The following is a 27,464-nucleotide window of genomic DNA, read 5'->3' on the forward strand; positions in this document are numbered from 1 at the left end:
CCCCTGTCGAAGAGCTCCTACTTGGATGCTGGACCATCTGGCAGTCCCACAGGCTATTACCCGAATTGCCTCTCTGCCTCCACGCCAGGAGTTTTTTGGATTTCACACCCGGACTACTCACCCCTCTACGTCATCTCCGACCTCCTTTGGCAAGTACGCAGTACGAAGGAGGATTCTGAACCAGCAACATATTCATATGTCTCCTAATCCGTATCTGAACATCTGCACTCTCTGACCCGGACCAGATCATTACTTAGTTTCAGTGGTGGAACGTCGTATTTGTCTACTCTCACCTTTTTGTTTATGAATATTTGTGGAAACATTAAACATTATTCTTAAAAACTACTTAAGAGCTGTTCGGCGTCCTGCGTTTGAGTTCTGTCACTCGTCCAAAACGGTCTCGGCCGTAACAGTTATATTAAAATTACATGTTGGGTACCTGAAAATAATTGTTACTAACTAAAACTTTAACATTAAGATAACCTGAAATTTTCACCTATGGATGGCAGAAAATTGTTTTTATTTTTGTTATTTTCAGTGACAGAAACAAGCTTCCATACATTAAAGACACAGGACCTAACCCCATTTAACAAAATATATAAATGAGAAAAAAAAGTATTAGAATTTCAGGAATGTTTAACAAACAGGGTAAAAATAGCTTTGGGTCTTTGTGGCTCTAGTAATCTTCTCAAATGTCACTCTGGCTTATTCCTAAAATTTTGTTAATTAGCCTGGTAGTTTGTTTTTTAGTTTGCTATCATCTTATGAAAAGTGATCAGGAAACGTGTTTATTGTCAGCGATAAAACATCTCTGCATGATGTCATAGGGACCCTAATGTGGTCTGCTGAGGCACACAGCTCTGGCTTGGAACCAAGAAGCCCCACCCACCTGCTATTCAAGCCTTTTACCTGCTCACGAGGGGGAGCCAATCAGTAATAAGACCCTTTAAGTGGTGTTAAAGGGAGAGGACTTAAAACAGCTACTTTTAAACATTGGGGGGGCTGCACTGAGAATCATGCAAAGCTACCCTAGAGTCCTACAATACAAACATGGAGCTGGAAATGTGCCTAATAGTTCCCTGTACAGTGCAACAGGCTCTTTAAAGTACTTGACTGGCAGCTAATACAGACAAAGGTCCTATTTCTTCTCTTGTTTATTTGACTACTTTTCAATGTTTTAATTCCAAACAAACAAAGTTCAAGAATTTAATCTCTAAACTGAATTTTATTTATTTATTTTTTAAACTGGAAAACACTGGGCTTTTATTGGCTCAGAGGGACAGCGTGTGATGGTGGCAGAGAGGGGAAAGAGAGAGTGATGAAGAGGCAGAAGCAGAGAGCTGAAGGCCTCCGTATACCTTTCACTGAGTTATAAGAATGAATAATTAAAGCGTCCCGGCTGCACGCTGGGAGCTGCTGATGGCACTGAGTGGGTCAGCGGCTGGAAGGAGAAGATGCTCTTCTTTTACTTCCATCCACCCGAGAGGAATCCACCACAGCTGAATAATTTACTCCAGCCCTGAAGTCCCTGCTGAAACACACAGACACGCTGCTAAACACCGGCCACGGCAAGAAGGGTGTGACCTCTGCAAAATACAAGTAATACCCAAATACAGTACATATCCTGAAGCAGACACTGACATATGATGAATTTTATATCACTTGAAGGTCAATGTGATATAAATGGATGGTAATTTTACTAAATATTCAAGCCATTACAAGCTGAAGAGGAAGTTTTTAGCTTTTTACCATCGTGGTGGTGAGCTGAAAGTCTGTGTTTGATTGTTTTTCATACATTTTTATGATTTCAGTTAGATTTTTTGCCATTACCTTATTTTCCTTTCATTTAAACGATTTGTGTAGAGTAGGGTGAGATTTTCATCATCCTCAGTGTAGATCAGGGCTGATAATTTCAGATGAGAGATCAGCATTTCTCTGAAGTAGGCAGGACTATTTCCAGTATTATGCACATTACTGCTGAAATGAGCTGAAGGGGACAAGATGGTCTGTTTGGCATTTTTCTTTCCGCCCTAGTTTAATGTCTATGAGCAGAACGATCATAACACTAACCAATATACAGGTGAGAAATGTAAAATATACAAAGAGGATTTCTTTCCTACTGTCGCGCATTTGTTTGGTTAGGGCCATATAGTGCATTTCATCCAGGTGACGTGCACTGGCTGAAAAACACCTCAAAACATTCCCTTTCAATACAGACTCAATAAATGAAACACCTGGACTCAAACCAGGAGAATATTTATTTCTTGGGAGCAGTATTAAAAGACAGATCAACACATGCAGTGTCTGATTTTAAGTGCTTTTGAGTATGTAGGGGAGCAGGAATTAAATGTGTGGCGGGACTGAACCAAAGTGCCTTGTATCCAAAGATCAAAGATAGAAATAACCTGTCTGTGTGTCTTTGTGTGTGATTTAACATGTGGATATTGTGTGTATATACACGATAGTCTATTTATTAATAGATAGTAAAAGTAATAAAAATTCAGGCTTTTATTTATTCCACATTAACTGTTCAGAACTATAGATACTGGGCTTGATTTCAGAATTAACATATACTAGTTATGGCAGGATCAGACAACCAACTTGTCCTCTCCCTTGTCTGCTCCACTGACATCAGGCTGTAATGGCAAACACGTGCCTGCTAGCTGACCTAATAGCTGATCAGTGTTGTGTTTTTAGTGTTTTTAGTGCTTTTAGTGTAGTGAAGTGTTTTTTATGGATTTCTGTTTCTGTGTTGCTAGGTCAGGTTGTGGTTGGCATGAATCAAACCTCCTGACATGTACTTCCTGTGCCTGGTAGGATTCTCTCTGGTTACTTTCCCCCCCACAGACTAAAAACATGATTGTTCATTTCATATATAATAGAGATTCTAAGATTGAGAGTGCAGGGTTGTTTGTCTCTCTAGTTTAGCTCTGTGATGCACTAACACAGAAAGACTGGTGGCCTGTGAAGGGTATGTCCTGCCTCACTCTTTAAGGTATATGAGATGGCTACAAACTCCTCTATTTCCCTGTAAAATAACCTCAGTGCCAGCATTCACACCGACATGTTCACCTTCAGCCATCTTTACGCTGCCAGATTGTTCCAGTCTCATCATTTATGCATTTCACGTTTGGCTTGAATTCTGCCTGTTTGTGTCCCTTGTGTATCCTGACTCATCCTCTACTACATGTAAACAACTCTTTTCTTGTTTTACTGAGCTGCACGGTGCACAAAGCTAAAAAAAAAAAAAAAAAAAAGTTTGACTGATGGACGATCGCTTGATTAGACTCATCGCATCCTGTGTGATGGGTTTTCCAGGAAAAGATTTACCAGAAATCCTGTGTTTGGAACTGCTAATGTACTTAATGTGCAGATACCAACAGAGCATACTGCAGGAAACAAAGGCTGCGATGGGCATTCATTGGCTTTTTCATCATCCGAAAACTCGTTTTGTGTTGTAACTCATTTATGCCTCATTCTCTGGTGCATTTGCCACATGTGTTGATCAGTTTACATGTGTTAATTTATAGCCTCTGCGAATGCTGTCTGGGTAAGTAACGTGAGCTGCAAGTGAGACATTGTGTGAAAATTTGCTCATTTTTTTATTGTTCTATGGTCATTTTGCTGTAGATGTTGTTTATTTTGGGGAGTTTTCTCCTCTGAAAAAACAAAAAACAAAAAAGCAATCACCGCTTGAACAAAGAAATTAAATATAAAGCATTCTTTGCTAAATTTCTAAGATTTGCATTTTAATGCCACCACCTCCTAAGATATTATGCTCCAGAAATGCAATATTTAGCAGACGTTAGTGTAAAAACAGGATTTTATGCTTTTGTTTGTATCTCTCTTTGCCCTCGCTTTCTTAAATGACACTCTGCTTTACAAAGTCACTCGAAAATGTTCCAATTAACTGATAAGAAAAATAAATCAGTCATCAAAGAGGTCACTGGATGTGTTTTAGGATTTTCAGTGACAAACATCTGCTAATGTGATTTTATCACTGAGATGGCACAGCACCAAAAAAGTAACTGTTCCAGCCGGATTCTTATTGCAAACAAATACTGTAAAGAAACCTCTCTCTCTTTCTTTCCAGCCAGCAGCTGTGATATTAGTTCAGGTTATTCTATGAAGTCTGCTAAGTAAAACTGTGTATGTTTATTAAACCACTTCTATAAATGACACTGCCTTTCAATGTTTGCTCTGACATTTGGCTGTGATTGAAAAAGATAAAAAGATCCACGTTTTCCATTCGGGCTGTGATGAATAATGCAGCGGCGGCTGTCTGGCCGTCTCTGAAAGATTGTCTACAGCCATTTCCCCCTTGAGTTCTCAAATCTCCGTGCATCTCACTGAACAGATGAGACGAGCTTCGTGCTCTCTCTCCTTTGTGGAGTCTTGCAGCTGATGTCTGAGGACTCAGCTGACAGCTTATAGAAGTCTGAGCGCTGGGGATCGACGTGCAGGGCTGAAGCAATGATACTGATTTTATGCCACTGGAAGATAGACAGATGTGCTGATTATGCGAAGGCTCCTGAGGATGGCTGAGCGTTTGTGTAGTAAATGAACAGTCTGAGTAACAACAAAGTACGATGCAGGAGAGACATGTTTCCAGTGACTTTCTATTTCTTCCTCAAGGAGCCCCTTTAATGCTGAGTCCTTATTTTTTCAGATGGTTAACTAAATATATGTCTGACTGACAGGTATAACTACTTGTCAAGGTTTTTCCTTTTGCATGGATTGGTCATACATGAGAGAGTAGTGGATTTCTAGATGACGGCTGGAGGGAGAATTTCAAAATAGAAAACAGCTTTGTAAAATTGTAGACCAAAGCAGTGAGATGGTGTATATATTAGGCAGAGCAAAGTCTGAGGAATACAAAGGCCACTGGTCATAAACAGAGCAAAGCAAGACAACATCAGCTGATAGCAGGGAGGGAAAAAAATCCCAAAACAGCAGAGGATCAGATCAGTGCCAGTCCAGAGAACACAGGTATAAGTGTCAGGGTCCTGGGACTGGGTGACCCAGGACCCCTGGGCAGTCATGGACCTGTGCTATTGTTGTGTATTTTGGTGTTGCTTCCCCTTCTCTGTGCTTGTGTATATGTGTGTGTGTGGGTGGCTGAGCACTTGTTTATAGGCGGCGTCAGGCCTGGAGGGTGTGGCCCTGCAAGGGGACTGGCCACACCCGAAGCCACACACCTGCTGCTGATCAGGCCTCGTCGGGGGAGCTACTTAAGAGAGTCTTGGAGCTCCCACCGACGCGGGATCATTGCTTGGGACTCCACGTTAGTTACCCAGTTTAGGTTTTGGTCGTGTAGTGTATGCCTGCCATTGTTCAGTGTCCTGACTGCTGCCGCTATTGTTTCCCGCAGGAGGAGCGTGGAAGGCTTAAGGAGCAGCGAGCACCGGGAGTGCAGACACGGGAGCAGAGAGCACTTGGAGGACACGACACGGGAGTCTGGGGAAAAACACGGGGATTTATTGTTGTTTGATATCACCCTCTGTAAATAAACGCACTGCTTGAACTTTGAGCTCCGCGCCTGGGTCCTCCTTCCCCACATCCCCACGGTCTGCCAGCCAGACCGTGACAATAAGTGTCACAATCCCCAGTGTTTAAGAGACTGTAGACAGCAGAGACGCTGTGCTGCCGGATGTAAACATTTTATTAGACCAACAAATTTCTAAAGTAATTTTTTGAATGCAGGTGAGACAAAGCCTTAAAAATGTGTTGCTGAAGACGTGAAGGATGGAGGTGTATGCACAGTAGTCTTGCTATGTGCTAAGTGATTTCTACAATCCCATCAGCTGAATTTCTTCAATCTCACTGGATAGATTTCTTTATGTTTGCATCTGTTGAGTATGGTGTGCCACAGGGGTCATTTATGGGACCCTTTTTATTTTTTTTAATGTACACTCTGTTCAGGCATGTAATTCAGAGACAGAGCGTTTCTTTTCATTTTTATGCTGATGAAATGCAGGTACTCCTGACCATTAGATCATCTAACCTTTGTTTAGATGAACCCTAAGTTATTATCATTTGATCACGGCTCATAGATAAACAAATTCTTCCATCAGCTGGTTCCCCATTGCAAAGAACACTCTTTTTACTTGCATTAACAGAAAATCATTGAACAGTGCACAGATGCAACGGTTTAAAGCAGAACTAAAAAAAAACAGGATCACACCACTTAGGTTTTAGCCCTTTTACATTGGCTTCCATTATGTTTAAGAATACCCTTAAAGGTTTTTATTGATCCTTCATGGGCTTGCTCCTCCTTACTCACATTTGTGACCTCTTAGCACTAGTGCATGTCTTGCCTCTGTAGGTGAAGGTCTTTTACATGTTCCAGGCAAGTTGCTGCAACATAAACAGTATGTTAATGACTTTGGTCTGTTTCTAGATTGAAGCTTTGGATTGTGGGTTTTACTCAACCTCCTGGATTTGGGTATTCTTCTGTTCGGTGACTGTTACACCATATGTTACGGTGCTATTATATCACAGAGCTGTGCCGGAATCATGCACAATTTATTTATGATCAAATATTCAGATTTGTTGTGGGCATTCTGCCATCCTCCCTGTGCCATCCTACTGGGGTGGTTGGGAACTACTTTTTTTACTGTGTTAATCTCCTGTTTTCAGGTTAGAGGACTTTGTTTCTTCCTTAGTACTACTGTTTCATAAGAATCTGTTACATTCGGGGGGCTTTAAATGACTGGGATTGTTTTAAAATAAACCAGTTGCATTGCTGAAAACTGAAAATTGAAACTTAGTGATGCATCCACATTTAATGCACCAAAGACTACAATCTGCCACTTTTTAAATTAAATATGTTACCCTAAAAACAAAGAATATATTCATCTTCAGTGTTAAGCAACTCCCTGTCTTTGTTCACATTTTAAACCTGTTAACAATAAAATGAAATGCTCTCTAGAAACTTAAGACAGCATGTACAATCTTTAAAAAAGACATGTTTTATTCACTTTTACTTAACTACCTTCATTTTCCATGTGTCCTGCTGACAGCATTAACCTTTCTGAGGGCTCCACGCTGCGTTGTTCAGCATGCAATCTGTCAAAAAATTGGACCCTAAATTGCACAAGCTTGCAGCTGTGCGCAAAGGCCTCGAACAGACAATGAGTGACACAATGGGCCTGGCTGTGCCATTAGCTGAGAGGTTGTCATGCCAACAGTACAAAAAGCCCCACACTCGGTGCAGGCGAGAGGTTTGGCCCCAAGGAGAATTCATGGAGAGCGAGAGCTTTGCTTAAAGGCCCTCCCCTTCTCCTCCCTCCCTCAGTTACATCGTTATTCATCCTGAGGTTCCCGTCTACAGCCGCAGACCCGTAGTGCCCATACTGGGGAAGCAGCATGGCTGAGGCTGGGTGTCAAGTTTTTGGGGGTATTTGCGCCACAAGAAACACACCATTGTACGAGTAAACAGGCAGACCCTTTGTGTGGAGGAGTGTGACAACCGTTTGAACCCTGAACTGAAGCAGCAGGGCTGGCGCTCAGGCTGGCGCAGAATCAAAAACACAATGTCCACCAAAGAAAACATCTACAGGAAATGTGAAAGAGTACAGCTGCATTATGTTTACAAACGTAAACATAATCTAAAAGTGAAAGTGTTTACAAAGTATTATTCCTAAAACATAAAATATCAATCGTTCTCTTGTTGTTCTTTTAAACCTTTAATCAGAAACATGCTAAAATGCCTTAATCCTCTATTCCTTCTAATACTAAGAGGCAGGCGACTCCTTTGCTTTCAAAAACAAGTACAGAGAAATTAGTGTCCCATCAAATAAACAGTACATATATTATGTTTTTACTGGCACATTTCAACAGCTTCGGGTTGTCTAAATCCAAAGACGTTATGTAGGTCTTTCAAAGTTGGCTACTTTTGGCTACTTTTCTCCTACAAGCAATCTATGTATGTTGTGCAGTGTGTCCTCAAAAAATCTGAGGAAACTGGACAAGTGTAAAAAAACATCTTTAGCAGATGAACAGTATCTGAAAATCATCACTGAGGAAAAACTTGAGAGATGCACCTGTACCTTCATGTACTGTTGATCCATCTATTGTTCACTGAAGCCTAATCGGAAATGCTCTCAGTGGAAGGGCAGCTGTAAAGAAGCCTTGAGGATGGGGAGGTATGCAAAATGTTTTAAGTCATCATAATATGTACGGTGGAGGTCAGGAGAGAGGTAAAACAGTCAGTGTCTACAGCCACCTGTCAAACACAGTGGAGGCTCCGTTGTGGTTTGCGGTTGACTTTTAGTTGGTGGTTTTGGGGATCTTATCAAATTTGTGGAATTTCGAACCCAGAAGACAGCGTTCAGATTTTGATCCACCTGAAAAGTGTCCTACTGGCAAAGGCTTAACTTTTTAGCATGACAGTGATTCCATACACACTGCCAATGCAGTAAAAGTATACCTGGATGGAAAAAACACACAATGGAATAATATAGGTCATGGAAAGAATCCAAAACATTACTGAAGCAGTGTGGGATTATCTCGGCAAACAACAGGCAGCCAACATCCAAATAAAACCTGTGAAAGCAGTTTATCTGATTTTTCTATGCCATTCAGCTCTTTTCACATGCGTACAGATATCGCATCTGCTGCGCGTCACACAAGACTGCTGCTGATCCCAATCAAGTTATCTCAAAGTTTCCTCGCAAACACAAACTGAGAAGAAAAAAAAGTCCAACAGCCTTCAAGTTCAGTTAGACCATCTGTCCGTCTTTTGAGGAGCAAAAACAAAAAGAGGCCATTCATTTGGTGCCTCCTTGATTCTTCCTTTGTCTGTGTAATTTGCTTTGGATGTGCCCAGTCTTCTTCATGGCACTGGCACAAACACACATACACACACAGTTCAATTCAATTCAATTCAATTTTATTTATATAGCGCCAAATCACAACAAAAGTCGCCTCAAGGCGCTTCATAGATACAGAGAAAAACCCAACAATCATATGACCCCCTATGAGCAAGCACTTTGGCGACAGTGGGAAGGAAAAACTCCCTTTTAACAGGAAGAAACCTCCGGCAGAACCAGGCTCAGGGAGGGGCGGCCATCTGCTGTGACCGGTTGGGGTGAGAGAAGGAAGACAGGATAAAGACATGCTGTGGAAGAGAGACAGAGGTTAATAACAGATATGATTCAATGCAGAGAGGTCTGTTAATACATAGTGAGTGAGAAAGGTGACTGGAAAGGAAAAACTCAATGCATCATGGGAATCCCCCGGCAGCCTACGTCTATTGCAGCATAACTAAGGGAGGATTCAGGATCACCTGGTCCAGCCCTAACTATATGCTTTAGCAAAAAGGAAAGTTTTAAGCCTAATCTTGAAAGTAGAGATAATGTCTGTCTCCCGAATCCAAACTGGAAGCTGGTTCCACAGAAGAGGGGCCTGAAAACTGAAGGCTCTGCCTCCCATTCTACTTTTAAATACTCTAGGAACAACAAGTAGGCCTGCAGAGCGAGAGCGAAGTGCTCTAATAGGGTGATATGGTACTACAAGGTCATTAAGATAAGATGGGGCCTGATTATTTAAGACCTTGTCTGTGAGGAGCAGGATTTTGAATTCAATTCTGGATTTAACAGGAAGCCAATGAAGGGAAGCCAAAACAGGAGAAATATGCTCTCTCTTTCTAGTCCCTGTCAGTACTCTTGCTGCAGCATTTTGGATTAGCTGAAGGCTTTTCAGCGAGTTGTTTGGACATCCTGATAATAATGAATTACAGTAGTCCAGCCTGGAAGTAATAAATGCATGAACTAGTTTTTCAGCGTCACTCTGAGACAGGATAATTCAAATTTTAGAGATGTTGCGCAAATGGAAGAAAGCAGTCTTACATATTTGTTTAATATGTGCTTTGAAGGACATGTCCTGGTCAAAAATGACTCCAAGGTTCCTCACAGTGTTACTGGAGGCCAAGGTAATGCCATCCAGAGTAAGAATCTGGTTAGATACCATATTTCTAAGATTTTCAGGGCCGAGTACAATAACCTCAGTTTTATCTGAATTAAGAAGCAGAAAGTTAGCGGCCATCCAGGTCTTTATGTCTTTAAGACATTCCTGCAGTTTAACTAATTGGTGTGTGTTATCTGGCTTCATGGACAGATAGAGCTGGGTGTCATCGGCATAGCAGTGAAAACCATGTGTCTTTAAGCTAATAATGGTAAAATATAAGAAGGGGTAGCATAAAGAATAATACAATAGTGTAATAATACAATGCACAGCTTCTGAAGGTTAGAAATCATAATTAGTATGGAGAGACAGATGGTGTTTGGAGCAATGCAGATATCCTACATCACAACATTTGGATGACGAGCGGCTCATTAATAATTCATTGCCTGTTGTTTGGAGGCTGGATGGCTTCTGCCTGTTGCTGCCACGCTGACTACAGCTTTGTCAGAGTGCTCTGTCAGCACTGACAGCTCGCCTTTTAAAGATACAGTTTGTGCAATTTAATCATTTTAAATGACAGCGTTTGAGAGTGTTTTTTGTGTGCGCAGATTGCGTATGTCACTCAGTGCTGCTGGTTTGGAGGCTGTGGAGAGCTGGACGGGATATTACCTTCTGCCTGATTGTTATATTTGAATTTTATATGTGAAGGTCAAATCAAATTGTTTCCACATGAAGAATACACATAAAGACTTTCTAAGCTTGTTATGAACAGAACAGCGTGCTGCAATAATACAAGACCTCAGTAAGCCATGGAGAATTAAATAAAATGTAATCTTTCTTATTGCAGTCACAATCTTTTTTTTTTTGTTATTAAAATGTTTTTTTAATCTAATGATGCATATATTTTTGATTTATTTTATATATTTTATATATTATATATTTATTATATATATTTAGTCATGTCACATTAGAGTCAGAGTTTTTCCTGATGTTGACCATGACTCAAAAATCTCAGTATGAACCAGATCAGGGATTTAGAGACATGTTACACCCCTGTTAGTGTATGATTCTGAGCTCGAGTTACAAATCACCATCATCACTCCAACAGCTAAATCCTGCATCACCGGCATTGCAGTTAATACTGTTTTAACAACTTTATTTACTCAAAAGAAGGACACTTTATTCCCCTAAAATGCACAGCTATCTGTCTAAGGGGCTGGGATAGATCAGTAGGTAAAGTGGTTGCCCCATGATCGGAAGGTTGGGGGTTCAAATCCATTGAACGGCTACCGTGAGGTACCCCTGAGCAAGATACTGTCTCTACACACTGCTCCCTGGGTGCTGCACTATTGATTAGTAATAATACACATTATTATTAATAAAGCAACACGTGTTCGTTACCTTTATAATGTGCGGCCCAATCATGGTTAGTACTATCACCGTCCATAGTTTTATCCCAGGTAAAATCCTCAGGCTGTTCGTTCCTTAACCCTTTAAACCCTGAACCATGAAATAATTTACAGAATATTATTATTATTATTTATTTAAATGGACTCTTTAGTGAATCTTCTGATGGAATAGAAATTTGCATATACGAGTTTTAATTTCATTTAATCTTGTAATATATTTATTTAAAATGTATCATGCAATTTATTTATATTTATTTATCATTCTTTTTTTGAGGGGGAGGGGGAGAGGGGTCACTGACGATGTAGACAACTCAAAAAGTCACAAAAACTCATTTATCAAATATGACACACTTGACTGGTTATTTTGAGAAGTTGGACTCAGCTAATTTGGACTCAATAACTACTGGTGTAATGTACAGTAAACCTGTAAACCTGTATTTGAATTATTGATATATTTTGTTTCTTTTCTTTTTTGTGAAATCATAAAAAAAATACATCTGAAATTGCTTGATTGCGTTACTAATCCTCTAAAATGTCAGGTTACAAAACATCTGCAGACTGCTGATGGGACCAAACGAGGGGGAAGAAAAGGAGGGTGAGCCGGAGAGAGTTGAAGATGTGGGGCGGTGGTGGTGATGGTGGCGAAGAGGTTGTCATGGTAACCACTTCTCCTGCTGCTGGGGGTGATGATGTAACACTGCCCATAGCTGGGTCTCTTTTCTTGTCCTTGTCCTCCCCACCTACGCTCTCACACATGCCTGCATGTGTGCGACGTGGAGGAGACACGCAGGGACAAAGCCAGTGTCCACTGACTCTACACGACCCATTAACATTAAACGGCCCCTTTGAGCTAAAACCTGCTGCAGCCTAATCTCTCTCTCTTTTTTTAATGAACAGATTATAGTTGCCTTTTCTGTCTTTTTCAGAACAACAGATGCTTGTAGTTTCAAAAGAATCCACTGCTCTTAAGATAAAACAGCCCTCTCCTCCCTTTGGTCTCCCATAATCGCTGCTCCCCGCCGTACAGATCACATCATCAAAGCTGCGTGTGTGTGCACTCCTTGCATCGTTAGACGACAAAAGGTAGAAAACCTCCGCATGGCAGTTAAAAGGATGTTGTAGTAACCCACAGTGCAGCCGATGCAGAGGATGATTCCTGCCACTTGAGGGCGTCGATCAGCTGCTGTGCTCAAAGGCAAAGAACAAAAACAACAGCTGGATTAAACACTTTATTCATAGAAATGTACCACAGGTTGGAAATATACATCAGTCGAAAAGAAGGCGTAAATAAGGATTAAGGTCATCCTTCAACATCTTCACAGGAACTAGTACGTGTGACATTTTGGCCCAAACACAAACCATCAACACAACCGCATTCATACATCTGTTTAAAAAGCACATCTGGGATTCAATTTGACATTTTCAATTATGTTTTGTTTTCTCTCATACATAAAAAAAAATCAGAACATTTTAATGTCTGCTGTATTTTTGTGCTGTGCTTTGTGATCCCATTCCCATCATTCACACCCAAAAAGCAGCAGTTTGTGATTGTCTTCATCTGTACAATAGCATAGTTTGAAGCCAGAGAGTTTGTTGTCTTCTTCTTCTTCTTCTTCTTCTTCAGGCTGCAGCTTCATATCTCTGGCTAAACAGAACCTCCACCACCTTGGGGTCAGCCAGGGTGGAGAGGTCCCCGAGGTCCTTGTCGTTGCGAGCAATCTGTCTGAGGATTCGCCTCATGATCTTTCCTGAAGTGGATGAGGACACGATGTTACACAGGAGGCAAGTAGAGGAAGATGATGTCGATTTATAAAGGTGTTGGACTGTTACCTGAGCGAGTTTTTGGGAGCGCTGGGGCATTCTGGATGAAGTCTGGTGTAGCGATTGGGCCAATTTTTTCTCTCACTGAGAAGAGAATGTAGAAAATAGGAAAAAAAAATCAATCAAAAAAGAAACAAAAGGCTGTTTTTATTTTGGAGCATTTCCTTAGCTTTTTTCTCAATTGCATGCAAGTGGGGCGATCGTGGCTCAAGAGTTGGCAGTTCGTCTTGTAATCGGAAGGTAGCCGATTCGAGCCCCGGCTCCGACAGTCTCGGTCGTTGTGTCCTTGGGCAAGACACCTCACCCATGGCCTACTGGTGGTGGTCAGAGGGCCCGGTGGCGCCAGTGTCCGGCAGCCTCGCCTCTGTCAGTGCGCCCCAGGGCAGCTGTGGCTACAATGTAGCTTGCCATCAGTGGGTGGATGACTGAATGTAGTGTAAAGTGCTTTGGGGTCCATAGGACTAAGTAAAGCACTATAAAAATACAGGCCATTTACCATATAATAAAATAACTTACCCTGTAACATAAACAGTTGGCTGTAAATGAACTTTCATATTTGGCTATTCCAAAGCCAAATAATAAAAGTATTAAAGTACGATGTTCTGTTGGTGCAGAAACAGGAAGCATAAAAAAGTTGGGGAAACTTATTTGAAAACCCATGTATTATACCCTCAAAGGGTATTTTTTTAGTTTTTCAGTTTGTTTTAACTGTTATTAATTTTTCAAGAACATATGGAACATGCTTGAAAAATATGAAATTTTACAGCATGTAGTTGACTTCGATGTCCTGAGTGATTTAGATACTATAATAAAGACACTTTAACCTTTTGACAAAAGTGTATCCCTTACTGTTGGTCTTTCTTGATAAAGAAGTAAAAATAAGAAGAAGAATTAGACCAGACAATGTCTTTTTTCCCACAACTGGGCAAGTTTTCTTAAGCTGTATTAATTTTCAGTCCTGCAAAAAACTGAGTACATCCTTACTGCTTCCATAGCAATTAAGTGGGTAAGTAGCATTTAATTACCATCTGATTGACCACCTCAATAAAACAAATTCACCCCAAGGCTAGCAAAAAAAACCCAAAGAGCTGCATGTCAGAGAGTCCAGGCCTCGATTAATATGTCAAATGTTGAATGTTCTGACTGTACAGTTAGAAAAAGACTGAATAGGTATACCTTTGGTTAAGAGGAATAGCGGGAGAAAGCCTCTTCTATCAAAAAGAACATGAAAGAACAGCTTATGTTAGGAAAGTTGCATCTTAACAAATGTTCTTTGGACAAATGAAACCAAAGTGGAGATGTTTGTCCAAAGTGTACAAACCCCACATTGGGAAACAAAAAAAACACAGCACGAACACTTCGCACGAACTGTCAAGTGGAGATGATCTGGGCTGGTTTTGCAGTCACAGGACCTGGGCACCTTGCAGTTTCTTTATCCACCAAGAACTCTTTTTGTATATCAGGCCATCTGTCCAAAAGCTGAACACTTGGCTAAAATTGTCCAAACACACCAGCAAATCCACAACAGAGTGGCTGAAAAAGAGAACAATCAAGGTGCAAATATCGGGTCAAAGTCCAGACTTAAACCTGATTGAAAGGCTGTGGCGGGACCATAAGAGGGCAACAAACCTATCCAAACCTCAATGAACTGACACAACGCTGTAAAGAAGAGTGGGCCAGGGTTCTTCCCAAAGGTACGAGAGATTGATAAAGTCTTACAAAAAACAATTATGCCAAGTTACTGCACAGTTACTGCTTAGTTTTTCACAGGACTGAATCCAGCAGAAGTTGTATTTGTATTTAATTTAACATTTTATTTTAGATCAAATGCAAAACAAGAGACCACTGATACACAAAGACGCATGAATTTTAGTGGACTTTAACCCTAATCAAAGGTCTCACCCAGTCTCTTGAGCTCATCCACCAGCGTGTGACTGAACTCCCTGCTGTCTTTGAGGGTGACAAAGCAGTAGAGGGACTCTCCCTTCACCTTGTGAGGTCGACTCACCACCGCAGCCTCCGCCACAGCCGCGTGCTCCGTCAAGGCCGCCTCAACCTCCGCTGTGCTCATCAGGTGGCCTGAGGGGGGGAAAAGATATGCAAGGCCATTGCAGAGATGAATAGCACAATTTCCTGGAGAGGCTAATAAATAAAAATGTGCTGAGAATATTTAAAGTTATTTATGTCAATTAGATAACAGCCTTAAAATAAGTTCTGAGGGACAGCACCGTACCTGACACATTCAGCATGTCGTCTATTCTCCCTGTGATCCAGTAATAGCCGTCCTTATCTCGCCTGCAGCCTGAGAGAGGACAAAACAAAACTTTATATGGGGTCTCGTGGTTCACTTTGGTGCTTTAGTGAGAAATTGTTCATGTTGAGAACTAAAACTCTATCCTGAGTAATCTTCAGCCTGGGAGTGATAGCCAGCTAGGGCTGATTCTTGGATCTCACCATCTCCAGTCACATAAAAGCCTGGGAATTTCTTGAAGTAGGTATTTTCGAAGCGCTCATGGTTCTTGAACACAGTGCGCATTATTCCAGGCCACGGCCTCCTAAATACCTGAAAGAGAGGTGTTACTGCCATTGCTATTTTGAAATTTTATTTGCATCCATACACTGAAGAGTTCAACGACAAAAAAATACACTTCTTCTAATTTTTTATATAATTATTTAAACTATTTTTAAATAAAATAAACGTCACATCCAGGAAAAATACTTCCAGAAAGCATAAGAAGGTGAAGAATGTAAATGAAAATGTAAAAAATCTAAAAGTATTTGATTACATTCAGATAATAAACATGCTGCTGGTTCATTGGCCAACATTAACAGTGAAACATCGTTTTCGTCTTCCTCTCCTCTTTACCACACATGTATTCGTTGTTGCTCGATACGATCACTGTGACAGAGAGAAATGAGGCTGTGTTGAATTGAAACTTACCAGATAACCCTCAGCTTCACCTTCCAGCTCCTCTCCGTGCTCGTTGAGGATGGTCGGCTCCACCCCAAAGAAAGGGAAAGTCTGAAATATGAGTTTTGGATTTAATGTGAGATAACTGTTTTGTTTCATTTAATAACTCCCCTGCAGCTGCAGCGTTTCTTCCAGATCATTATCTGGATCATAATAAGGAGAACCAGGCTGCATTTCCTGCCCTGCTTTTGTTAAATCATGCTCGCCATTTTCATGCGCACAGGGAAAAACCCTTGCATACCAGCACGACTTGAACTAATGACAGTCCTCACATGCAGGTATGTTTTAGATTTAGAAATGTCAGCGTGGAAGAACTGTTATCACTTACAGCAGAGCCTGGTTTCAGCGGTGTAGCAGCAGGTAGAGGAGTCAAGACATGACCTCCCTAAGGAGAAAACAAACATAAAATATCACAGCAACAAAGAGGTAATAAAGCAAAACATTTGATATGCCTTGTATATTGTTCACATGTTGAAATAAATTACCAATCAATCAATCAATCAATTAATCAATCAATCAATCAAGAATATAATCAATCAGTGGTGTATCTATGGGTGGGCTGGGATGCATGTTGCCCACCTATGAAAAAGAAAGCAAGCAAAAAAAAAACAATCCCAGTCATGGCTTTTTTTAAAATGTCATTGATTACCAAAAGGACTACTTTCCTATTGGGCATTTTAAAGGTTTTAGCATATGCTCACTACAATTCAATTAAAATTATTAATACCTTTAATTCTTCTACTACTACAAGACTTTATATAGTGTAGTTTAACTGTTGTATTTCAATATTGTGGGAGCAGTGTTTTTCTCTTATGTTACTTCCATGTTCGTTTCCAAATATTTTATTCAATTTTATTTATATAGCAGCAAACCACAACAGCAGTCACCTCAAGGTGCTTTATATTGTAACGTAAAGACCTTACTGTGATATAAAGGAAAACCCCAACATTCAAATGATCTGCTACAAGTAAGCACTTGGCGACAGTGGAAAGGAAAAAATCCCATTTAACAGGAAGAATATGTGACTGGTTTGGGAAAATCCCGCATTGAGGTACTATATATTTTTATCGTTTTATCCCTATTGACGCATACCTAGCATCATCTTAGAATCTAAACACCTACACATCCTGAGAAGAGCTATCCCAGCTCATCATACAAAAGTTGTTTCAGACCCTGCAGTTCTTCTGAAGCGATACGCCTGAGTACGACTTCCTAATAACACCTCTGTAGTCAGTTTCTTGTTTCTTACCGTTTCTGTTTGCCAGAAGGTATCAACGATGGGACATCTGCTTTGACCAACCACTTCATAGTACCACTGCCACGCCTCTGGGTTGATGGGTTCACCCACAGTACCCAGAATTCTAAGGCTGGAGAGGTCATACCTGACAAATCAAAAGATTTCCCTTAGATCACGTCATTGAGTGGTATTTATCATGCTCTTTGTAGTTCAAAGTCTAAACTTCCTTACTGACAACAAAGAAGGAAACAATCTCACCTTCAAACTACAACTTCAGTGCTCTATGTTGTTTTAGCCTTACCATAATGTTGATACTGTGCTCTGTTTAAATAGTGAATTAAAATCTGACTTCGGTGAGACTTTGCATTTTTAAGCTTTCATAGCTGATAATTTTAATTTTTCATAATTGTCTATAATGACTCATTTTTTGCATGTATTGTTGAGAATGTTTGTCTAAGTAAGATTATTTTAAATTCTCTTGACAAATAGACTATTATTTGATTATGCTAAATATTTTCTATCTACAGTTCTACCAAACTTGTAATTAGTGATTTGGAATATTTCTTTTTGTCGCTACTGTGCCAACACTGTGTTCCGATTAATTATTAATTTTGAAAAATATTCTTATTAGTGCTGAGAGCTAGATGAGAGGATTGACCCTCCCTTCTATACTCAAATATGCAGCTCCAGTAACTAGAAGGTTAGCTTAGCTTCACACAAAGACTGAAAGCAACTCCTAAGCTATGCTAACTGGCTGCAAAGCTAGCATAGACATTAATCCTTATTAATGTAAACATAGTATATTAACAAACACGATTTCAAATATTAGTACATATGTTAACTCTCACTAAACAAAATAAATTAAGCCTTTATTTTATCACTACTTAGTAAATATTAAAAATGTGCTCATACTAATGCTTGGCTAATAGAGTAGTAGTTAAGGCATTAGCTTAGCAAGCAAAAGGTCGCTAGTGGGATTCCACTTGTGGGCATCAGGAATAAAATTGCCAAATTAAATGTGGTGGTACCTATTGTGGGAACTCTTTGTGACAAGGCAGCAGCTGAAAGTATCACATAGTTAATATTAATAATATGATAAATTAATAATCTGAAAGAGGTCTTTTGTTGCCAATGCTTACAATAAGTACTTGGCTAAGATGTTAAACTTAGCTTTAACTTAGTACAAATATGACAGTCTATCAATAGTCAGATTAAAGCCCTTAAAGTTTTTGTCATACTACTCAAGTTAGATTTGCTTAGTTAAAATATTTCGTTAAAATAAACCATTTGTTTGTTGTTTGTCTCTTTGTTCAGAGAAAGAAAAATCTATTTAAACACTCAGTGTCTTCTGTTTTTATCCTGTAGTTTATAAGAAGAGGTTTCAATTGTTCCCATATTGGGTCATAGCTCTAAATCTGAAAACACACTAACCAAATTGTTATATAAGAAGTGAACAAGTTGACGGAGGTCTTTCCAAATCAAGAGAGGCACCACATCAACTGCACCACTTCCCCAGTAAAACTGCGACCTTAAAGCCAAAATATCTTGGAGCTAATGCTGTTTGTAATTATTTATTTATTGCAGCAGATGATGTGTCCACATACTTCTGTAGTGGCTCTCGTCCATACTTCATCAGCAGGCGGATGGCTGTAGGAGCTGTATAAAACTTGGTCACTTTGTACTTCTCAATTACTTCCCAGAACCGGCCAACATGGGGGTGAACAGGGATACCTTCAAACTGCAAAAACATGCAGACACATGCACACGGAGGTTTGGTTTTCCATTTTTTGTTTAATGTTCTATACATGTGACACCTTGCTGATTTGACTCACTAGGACGCTCGTAGCACCGTTTGCAAGTGGACCATAGGTGATGTAGGAGTGTCCGGTGATCCAGCCAATGTCGGCTGTACACCAGTACACATCATCGTGGTGATGATCAAAAACGTACTTGAAGGTCATCGACGTGTAGAGCAGATATCCAGCAACAGTGTGGAGAACACCCTGTTTCAAGTGAGCAAAAAATAGGTCAACAAGGAGACAGAAGACAGCAAAAATAAGGGATCTGTTAATGCTGGCAGAGGAGATGTGTATGGAGGTGTGTTTCTGTGTGCATATTAGTCAAGTTCTGTTTACACGCTCTCATAGTGGGAAAGCGAATTCCTGTTTGGAATAAAAAACAAGTGCCCATAAGGTAAACCATAACATTTTAAAGTAAAAGTTTATGTCTTGAGTGAAAGAAACATGTCTGTGTAAAAGAAAAATCCATAAATTCTGTGTTTTCTATAACAACGCACACACGCACACACACAAATAGAATACACAAATACAACAGTGGAGCTTGCAGATAACTTTCAAGGATTACATTTGTGCCTCTCAGCAACAGAAAACCATTAATTCTCACTATTTCATGGCAGATTATGTAAACGCTGGCCCGGTTAAAGTCATTATAGGCTTATCATTGTAATAAATAGATGCTGCGATTTGTGTAAATGATAAGATTTCCCTCATGCCTCTTGCTGTGTTTGTGGAAAAAAACTCGCCTGCATGTGAACGTCTGCCTCACCTTGGGTTTGCCGGTGGAGCCGCTGGTGTAGAGGATAAAGAGCGGGTCCTCTGCATCCAGCCACTCGGGCTCACACTCCTCAGAGGAGTCCCTCATGGCCTCATCCCACCAAACATCACACTGTGAGTCCCAGGGGGTCTGAATGCACCACAACAGGAGGGAACAAATCAAACTCATAAACCGGATCATTACAGCTGCTTGCCAAGCACACCAGCAGGAGTGCAACATGCCAATTTCAACTCTAATTTAGAATGCCCTGAAGAGCTAAAGGCTAAATATTTGGAAAAATATGACAGAACCATTTTTTTGGTTCTGAAATATATTTTTCCCCTTGTAGTTATTCAAATAAAGACATAAATATGTATATAGAATCGTTTTACAATGTGACAAATATGTGTTTGTCACTGTGTGTTCATTTTTCGAGCTGACGAACCTGTAGTTTGTTGCATGCACCTCCACTTTTTGTCTTCAGTGCATGGTGCTTGATGACGAGGCATTTGGTGACACTAGCTGACCCTCTAAAAGAGAAAAAAAAGAAAAGCAGTGAAAGGTAGTAAAAGCATAAAGTCTTTGCCTAATGGATACTGAGTGCATGCATGCTGCTCTGCTTTCCAAGGATTTGCAAATACTGGATTGGGGTCACATCTTGGTTCTTGTAGGTCGAGCGCCTGAAGTCCCATGAGATGAAATATTTTGTCATGTGTCCACAAGTTATTTATCCAAAAAAAGTTTCTTTTTGGAAGTGATTACTGCTGTTTGCTCCTTGTAGACTTAACACAGTTCTTTCCTATATTAGGTCACTGTGAACAGCACAAATCTTGTATGTATACTTTGTGCACAAGATTAAAAAGCATACATTATATAATTTCAGGGGATCCATAGATGGGGGACCCACATACACGTAAACGTTCCTGAGCTTTATGTTTTTTTCTCATGTTTCTCAACTCTGTATTAGTATCACCATAACAGTAATTTAAGTAAATAAAGTAAATACTGTGATTTGATGGTAATTATAACAGGGGTTAGGGTTGGTATGAAAATTTGACATAAAATGATTTTTTTCACATATGGCCTCAAAGTTACCTCTAACCACATCTGTACCCCAGATACTCCCATAATCCTTCCCAGCATGCTTTGCTTCTCAGCTAACATTCCTCGTAGTCATGTTGCTATAGCAGATGAGCAGCTTGGGCTTCCCTGATAAAGGTGCTCCATGTTGCCCGGCAACCTCGTTAATGTAAAAGTCTTGCTGTATTATTCTTTAACATCTCTGATATCAGCTGACTGCTCTGTGTGTGTGCGTCTGTGTGTGCAATGACTCATATTCCAGGGGCTGACTTCCATTACCAGCTGCAGCCAGTGTAAATAAGGGTGGTTACTGAAATCTGGGAAAGTGTAGGCTTTGTAAGCAGGAGCTACCTTTCCCGGCACTTCTCCAGAGCCTCGGTTGCAATCTGCTTCAGGTTGATCAGTTTCTCTCCTCTGTAAACACCATCTGACAGGAGACAGAGGGAGGAACAGGTAGAGGCAGAGAGCTATGATGAAGAAGTAAAAGTAAACAGCAGGGAATCATCTTTGCAGCTTCTGGCAAAACAAAACATCTCATTGTGGTGCTGCCATTTGGCACACATGTTTTAAACAGACACATTAGGAGCTACTGAATGAGTGAGGACCACAAAAGAACAATGTACACATCAAGCACAGTTAATCAGTGTTTAGAATAGAGATTGGTGGTTTTTGTTTTTGATCATTTTTAATTTTGTGCTGAGTCCTATTTTTAAAACGAAAAACAAAGCTATGTTTGTTCCTTTGTATATCTTCATATAACCAGATAGTGAAACTCTTAACATCAAGAGCTTCTTTTGCAGGAATATCTTGGATTAACTTGGGCAGCATTAACCTAACATGTTCTGTTTGACACATCAGAGCTCACAGAGAAAACTCAAACAGAAAGGCCCTGCAAAGACGTAAACTTAAGATTGTCTTGCAGAGTGGTAACAGTGCTTACTAGTCAGCTACATCGTAATCTGATGTGTGCAAATGGATAAAATGTACAGTTTATCCTTCTGCCACACCTTGGGAAACGCAGGGACAGGACAAACACTTGGCTGCCTGAAGACCTACCTGCTGTCACCAGTACACTACTCTGGGCATCCACAATCCTTTCACACAGAGACTCACAGGAGAAACCTGCAAACTGAACAAGCAAAGAGAAAAACAGAGGACGTTAGATAACAGAAACAATCATTTCAGGAGCATTTGCACGATTTTTTTAAAGAAAGCACTTTTGAATTCTTGTTTTTTTTTCTCTAGTGAGAATAGGGACCAGGTGAAAGAGCAACTGGAGAGGAGGAGGTGAAGAAGCCAGGAGTAGATGCAGTAAAGCTGGATGAGTTTATATACCTGGGCTGCTTTGAATCGGATCATCCGAAGCACGATGGAGGTGAAGAAAAGAGTGCAGGCAGGATGGAGACGGGATGAGTTGTTACAGAGTAAAAGAAGATGGCAGCATTGACAAAAACACATGAGGGATAGAGGATATATTGGATAAAAAGGATGCTGAAGATGAAGCTACCAGGCATTAAGAAAAGAGGAAGATCAAAGAAGAAGGCCATGGGTGTAGTGAGAGAAAACATGGAGGCAGATGATCCACTTTGGCAACCCCTAAATGGAGACCAAACGAAGAAGAATTCCTGGTTTTACCTCCAAATAAAGTTGTTTTGATAATCTTAATGAAGAACTGGCTAAATAACTACATTTTAAGGCACTTGCGGCAGGTGTAAATAAGGTTTTTACACAAAATCATCCAACCAACATAGAGCAACATTTAATGTATATTTGGAGCTGTGTTTGTAGCAATTCATTCACACTGACTGTAGCGTCGTGTTTCAGCTGTACCAGATCTTGAGGGAAATAACTGGCTCTTGATCTGCCAAATTCTCCACTTTGATGCCTATCAGCTACTCAATAACTGTGTATGTTGCCTGTTTGGGACTGACTAGGTAGCAAAGGATGGCTGCTGAGAGAGTTTTTTTTGCAACTTGTTTCAATATAGCAGCTTTAAATGCTTTTTATTTAGTGTGTGTAAGTTATTTTAACTAACATGAGAAATAAATCACAATTATTAGGAAACATCATTTAGAAATTTAAAACTGAGTCAGAACCCTTGAGCCAGACTAGCAGATGTTGCTGAGTACTGAGCCAACATATTCCTTTTTTTTTTAAAGGCTGGAAGTTGTAAGAAGTGTGGAGCCTTCTAAAATCCTAAACTAAGCTGTTATGTCTCTGATATTACACCGTGATGGAGCATGCTGCTCCTTCTCATCATCATTTACAGATTTAGAAACCTTGTTGAATTTTACATAACAAAGCAGACAGACATTAACTGCTCTTTTCTATGACTGTCATTCACATAGAATCCAGACAGGAGGTCTGGATATCTGGACAAGGTTAATGGTTCACAGAGCATAAAGTTTCAGTGTTGATGAAGCATTATGAATCAGGTCACTAAGGATTCTGGACTCAGCAAAATGTCACTGCATGATTGGCATTGGCTCTCCTGCAAGTTTCCATGGACCAATCCTTTTTGCTCATTCATGATTAATATTAGCAGTCACGGGATAATCTAAAAGGCTGGCGCTGTCCCAAAGATTGTTATGTTGCCATGCCAAGTGTTGTTCCTGTCGAAAGTAAATTAATCAGATCAAAACTGAGAGTTGGACGATATACAACAATGACTAAGCAAAGACAAGGTCACTTATATCTAACTCTGCCAGCCTTTGCGAGTTATAAAAAGCGCCCACTTTGGACTCACATTCTAGAGTTATTTTAAGCAGAGCTACTAACCTTTGCATGGAAGAGCAAGGTTAAATATCTAAAAGAGTGTTGGCTTGCTTGCAGAATTGCAGTGACTCTAGTGCCTTCTCAAACTGGAAACAGCCAGCAACTGTCTGACCTATATACTAAGTGCAGGTGCTGCTGGTGCTGTGTTCATGTAGAAGACAGCTGATAAACTACTGGAGCAGGGCAGTCTGCACTAACAGAAGCAACAGCTCGGGTTCAGACAATGTTTTCTTGTGGAAATCAGAGCAGCAAGAACCAGCAGCCTACTTTCTGACAGTCTGCAAAAATGCACCATGCAGATGGCACATATGATATTAGAGAATGCTGGACAGGAAAAAAAGACTTTTCAGTTTTGTAAAATTGTTGCATATGGTGCATAGTCATAATAGTACTTACCACAATAGAGTGAACAGCACCTATCCTGGCACAGGCCAGCATTGTGTACACAAGCTCTGGGATCATCGGTAGGTAGATAGACACTCTGTCTCCCTTTTTCACACCTTAATAAAAATATATATACATATAAAACAAGTTACTGCCACTCTATCTCTGAAACTAAGTTTGTCAGCAAAATCTGTAAAGCTATACTTATGTATTATAATCATGGACTAAATAATTATGGACTAATCGTGGACATGACCATAAGCTCAGGTTCTCACCCATTTGCTTCAGCACGTTAGCACAGCGGCAGACATGGCTCAGCAGCTGGCTGTAGGTGATGGCCATTTGATGATCAGGTGAGTTTCCCTCCCTGATAAGACAGCACACAAGAGAGAAACTTTCAAATGTATAAATGTATTACAAAACCTGTCTGTGATTCTACAGAGGTCTCTTCGTCTGTTTTGGTAAACAATTGCACACAAAAGTACTTTCCCACTTTCCCCAACAGTGTTGTCCGGTGAGTTCTTTGAGTTCACAGTAGAGATAACCTGTTCCTGTTTTTGCTAAGTCTATATTAGGCTTGGATGTTTGTCAGGATAGTTATTTGGAAAACAATTTGGCACACTTGAAGGGGCAGCAGAAAGCATGGTACCAAGCCAAATGGGAATGATGAAATAAATGACTGCACAGATGAAATTCTGCAACTGAGAAATGACTTCAAGATGTGATAGCAAATGTTGTAACTCAGCTCTATGTGAAATAGCCTGCATATATGTTGTCAAAGTCTTTATTTATTTTTGGGAAAATGTACAGCAGAGCAAACCAAATTCAGACATGGCGTTCCGCAGGGGTCGATCATGAGACCTCTTTAATTCCAACATTTATATGACTCCACTTGCCAAAATATGAGATAATCAAAATTTCCCATATTTAATCTATACCAATCTATACAAATACTATAGAAGCAGATTACTTTTCAGATGTGTTTATTTTTGATTTGTCACTTAAACTTCTTTCACGGCCCCAGATTTTTGTTGAAATGGCACTCTTTGCAGCATTTTTGCTGTTCTATTTAAAAAAAAAAAAAAAAAAAAAAATTTTTTTGCATTCTTCTACCAGTTTAGACAGTTGTTCAAATTATACTTGGACAAAGCGTGAGCTAAAGTCACATGAGTGATCAACTGTTGCTCAAAACAAACCATGTGGAAATTGATAACTTGTCACCACAGCTGATAGTTATAGTTTCCTTACAGAGTGTACTAAAATAGTCACGGCAAACACGTGAGCAGGTATATCATACAAGTGCTTTGTTTGAGTGTAAATAGCATTAATGCTCTCCTACAGGTGATTTCCAGTATGCCAAGTTCCACTGAACCCTTACATTGCTGAGCGTGCAGAACAACCTTCCTGCTTGCTAAGCTTAAACAGCTGACAGAGCAAATAATAACTGTCATAATATAATAGTAAAACATCATAAAGTAGAGGCTTTATTGTAATATGACAAGGACGTGGGGTCATCAGCACGCAACTGCAGGTTCAAATCATTTAAATGACTTAAAATTTAAAGCTAGAATAAGTTTAAAAATGTAATGTGTGTACATTCGTCTATCAAGTGAAGTTAGTTGCTCTAGTTAGACTTTTTGTAGTTGATTAATCAAATAGAAATAGATTTTTGCATTATAAAACAATAAGAAATTGTTGGACAGATAGTGTATAAAATCTGTAAATTTTTATCTTCTGCTTCTGACAGGAAGAAGAAGCACTGCTGTAGTGATGTGCGCTGCCTGTGGTTTGTTTTGGTGTTCTGGGGTCAGCACAGGGGACACAGCAGTTGTTTTTGACTGGAATACTTAGCATAACTCCAGGCAGCATTTCCCATCATAGCTATTATTTCCTCTGGGGGCATGCTGGTGCTTACCAGTAATAGGCAACCTTTTCACCAAGGCTCCCCTCCCTCACATGTCTGTCCAAGACATTATAGCACATGTTGGTTTTGGCTCCCTCCATGTATTTCACATAAACGCTCCCTTTCGTCACATCGAAGTTGTATTGCAGCATCGGTGCTGTTGCAGGCTTCTTCCAGAAGAACTCATCAGCAACCTCTTTCCAGAAAGCTAAAACAGACGATACCTTTTATCAGTGTTATGGGATGCAGATAAGGCAGATTAGCACAAAGAGATACTGTATGCAGACAGGCTCAAAGAGATATGAACGGCAAGGAAGCGCTGCAAGCGCTGCACTAAAAATACAGACAAGTTTGACCTACCTTCTGGATTCTCCAGAGACTTTTGGTACAATGCCAGATATGAGTTAAAGTCAGGCACATGAGCATCCTTCTGCAGGTCATTAAGAGGGTAGTACATTTTGTCCTGAGACTCAGGAACAACCATTTTGGAAGTACAGATGCAGACAGGCCTATATCATTGGAGAGTGAGTCAGAAAATGGTATAATCTGAGTCCCTGCTGGTCTGTCTGAATCCTCCTGGGTGAGGTAAGAACACTACAAGGCCTGTACTGAACCAACACAATTCAGCATGCAGAAAGACCCACCCCTAATCCCTGATCTGCAGGCTCTGGCTCAGTCTGCTTAGAGTCAGGGCAGCCAATCAGCTCATGGAGTGCAGCACTCCCACTTTTTCATTGGATGAGCCATCCCTGGCCTGCTGATCACATTATGTTTCTAAGCAAGTGGGTGGTGGAGGAGGACAAGGAGGCGTCTACCCCCAGCAGGATAAATGCTGCGGATTCAGGCAAACATTTTTTTGAAGGGAGGAGGCTGATGGGTGATGTTGGTGAAAAGAAGAAAATAATAATAATAGAGAGGTATGCAACAATTATTCACTTTCAGAGTAAACAAACCCTGCCCAATCCCCAATGCATGTCTGCTGTGAGAGACAGCTCCTGAATCCTTTTAACACTAACATTTAATAAAACTTAGTCTTTTAAAACATAAATTGCTTATGGGAAAGCTCACTGTAAAACCCCTGCTTCCACCCTACGGTTGCTTTAATCCTCTGACATTGCAAACATAGCACAGTTAAAAAAAATATCCTTAGAGAAAAGAAAACAATATTCCACTAACAAAACACATGTGAAAAACTTAAAAGAACCAAAAACAAATACAGAAATAATAAAAATATTTTATACTCGGTAGAAAATAAGTCATAACAATTTAACCTGAGACAAATTATTATTCGCAATTATATAATGTCCGCTTCTACTTTCAGCTGCTCCCTTTAGGGGTCGCCACAGCGTTTTATCTTCCTCTCACCCTATCCCGCCTATGTCACGTCAACATTCTCCCTGTCCTGCTTCACTGCATCCACGAATC

General features: G+C 40.2%; 1 protein-coding gene across 2 annotated transcripts; it reads right to left on the reverse strand.

Moving 5' to 3' along the window:
* Nucleotides 1-12,531: 12,531 nt before the first annotated feature.
* Nucleotides 12,532-26,691, reverse strand: acss2l (acyl-CoA synthetase short chain family member 2 like). 2 transcript variants are annotated; one of them, XM_086273356.1, is made up of 18 exons: nucleotides 26,400-26,691; nucleotides 26,052-26,247; nucleotides 24,412-24,503; nucleotides 24,149-24,252; nucleotides 22,034-22,106; nucleotides 21,329-21,404; nucleotides 20,343-20,427; nucleotides 19,910-20,047; nucleotides 19,177-19,347; nucleotides 18,949-19,082; nucleotides 17,357-17,489; nucleotides 16,436-16,492; nucleotides 16,078-16,158; nucleotides 15,591-15,699; nucleotides 15,370-15,438; nucleotides 15,039-15,215; nucleotides 13,146-13,220; nucleotides 12,532-13,063 (listed from the first exon to the last, which is right to left on the reverse strand). In XM_086273356.1, the coding sequence occupies exons 1-18, from the start codon at nucleotides 26,521-26,523 to the stop codon at nucleotides 12,936-12,938; spliced, it is 2,022 nt and encodes a 673-aa protein (XP_086129482.1). In that variant the 5' UTR covers nucleotides 26,524-26,691; the 3' UTR covers nucleotides 12,532-12,935. The 2 variants fall into 2 exon arrangements, with proteins under 2 accessions (XP_086129482.1, XP_086129483.1); XM_086273357.1 differs by lacking the exons at nucleotides 24,149-24,252; nucleotides 24,412-24,503; nucleotides 26,052-26,247; nucleotides 26,400-26,691 and adding an exon at nucleotides 22,313-23,126.
* Nucleotides 26,692-27,464: the final 773 nt, after the last annotated feature.

This window comes from Aulonocara sp. 'chitande type north' Nkhata Bay, linkage group LG18 (genome assembly GCF_057382095.1).
Source record: "Aulonocara sp. 'chitande type north' Nkhata Bay isolate Kocher_YH1m ecotype deep benthic linkage group LG18, A_spYH_male_GT1.1, whole genome shotgun sequence".
In the NCBI taxonomy this organism is placed as follows: Eukaryota; Metazoa; Chordata; class Actinopteri; order Cichliformes; family Cichlidae; genus Aulonocara; species Aulonocara sp. 'chitande type north' Nkhata Bay.

Coding starts and splice junctions, on each gene's coding strand:
- acss2l (XM_086273356.1), bottom strand. CDS start 26,523: ATGGTTGTTCCTGAGTCTCAGGACAAAATGTACTACCCTCTTAATGAC. Junction 26,248..26,399: donor GTCTCTGGAGAATCCAGAAG/GTAGGTCAAACT, acceptor CGTCTGTTTTAG/CTTTCTGGAAAGAGGTTGCT. Junction 19,348..19,909: donor GCTCCACCGGCAAACCCAAG/GTGAGGCAGACG, acceptor CACTTGAAACAG/GGTGTTCTCCACACTGTTGC.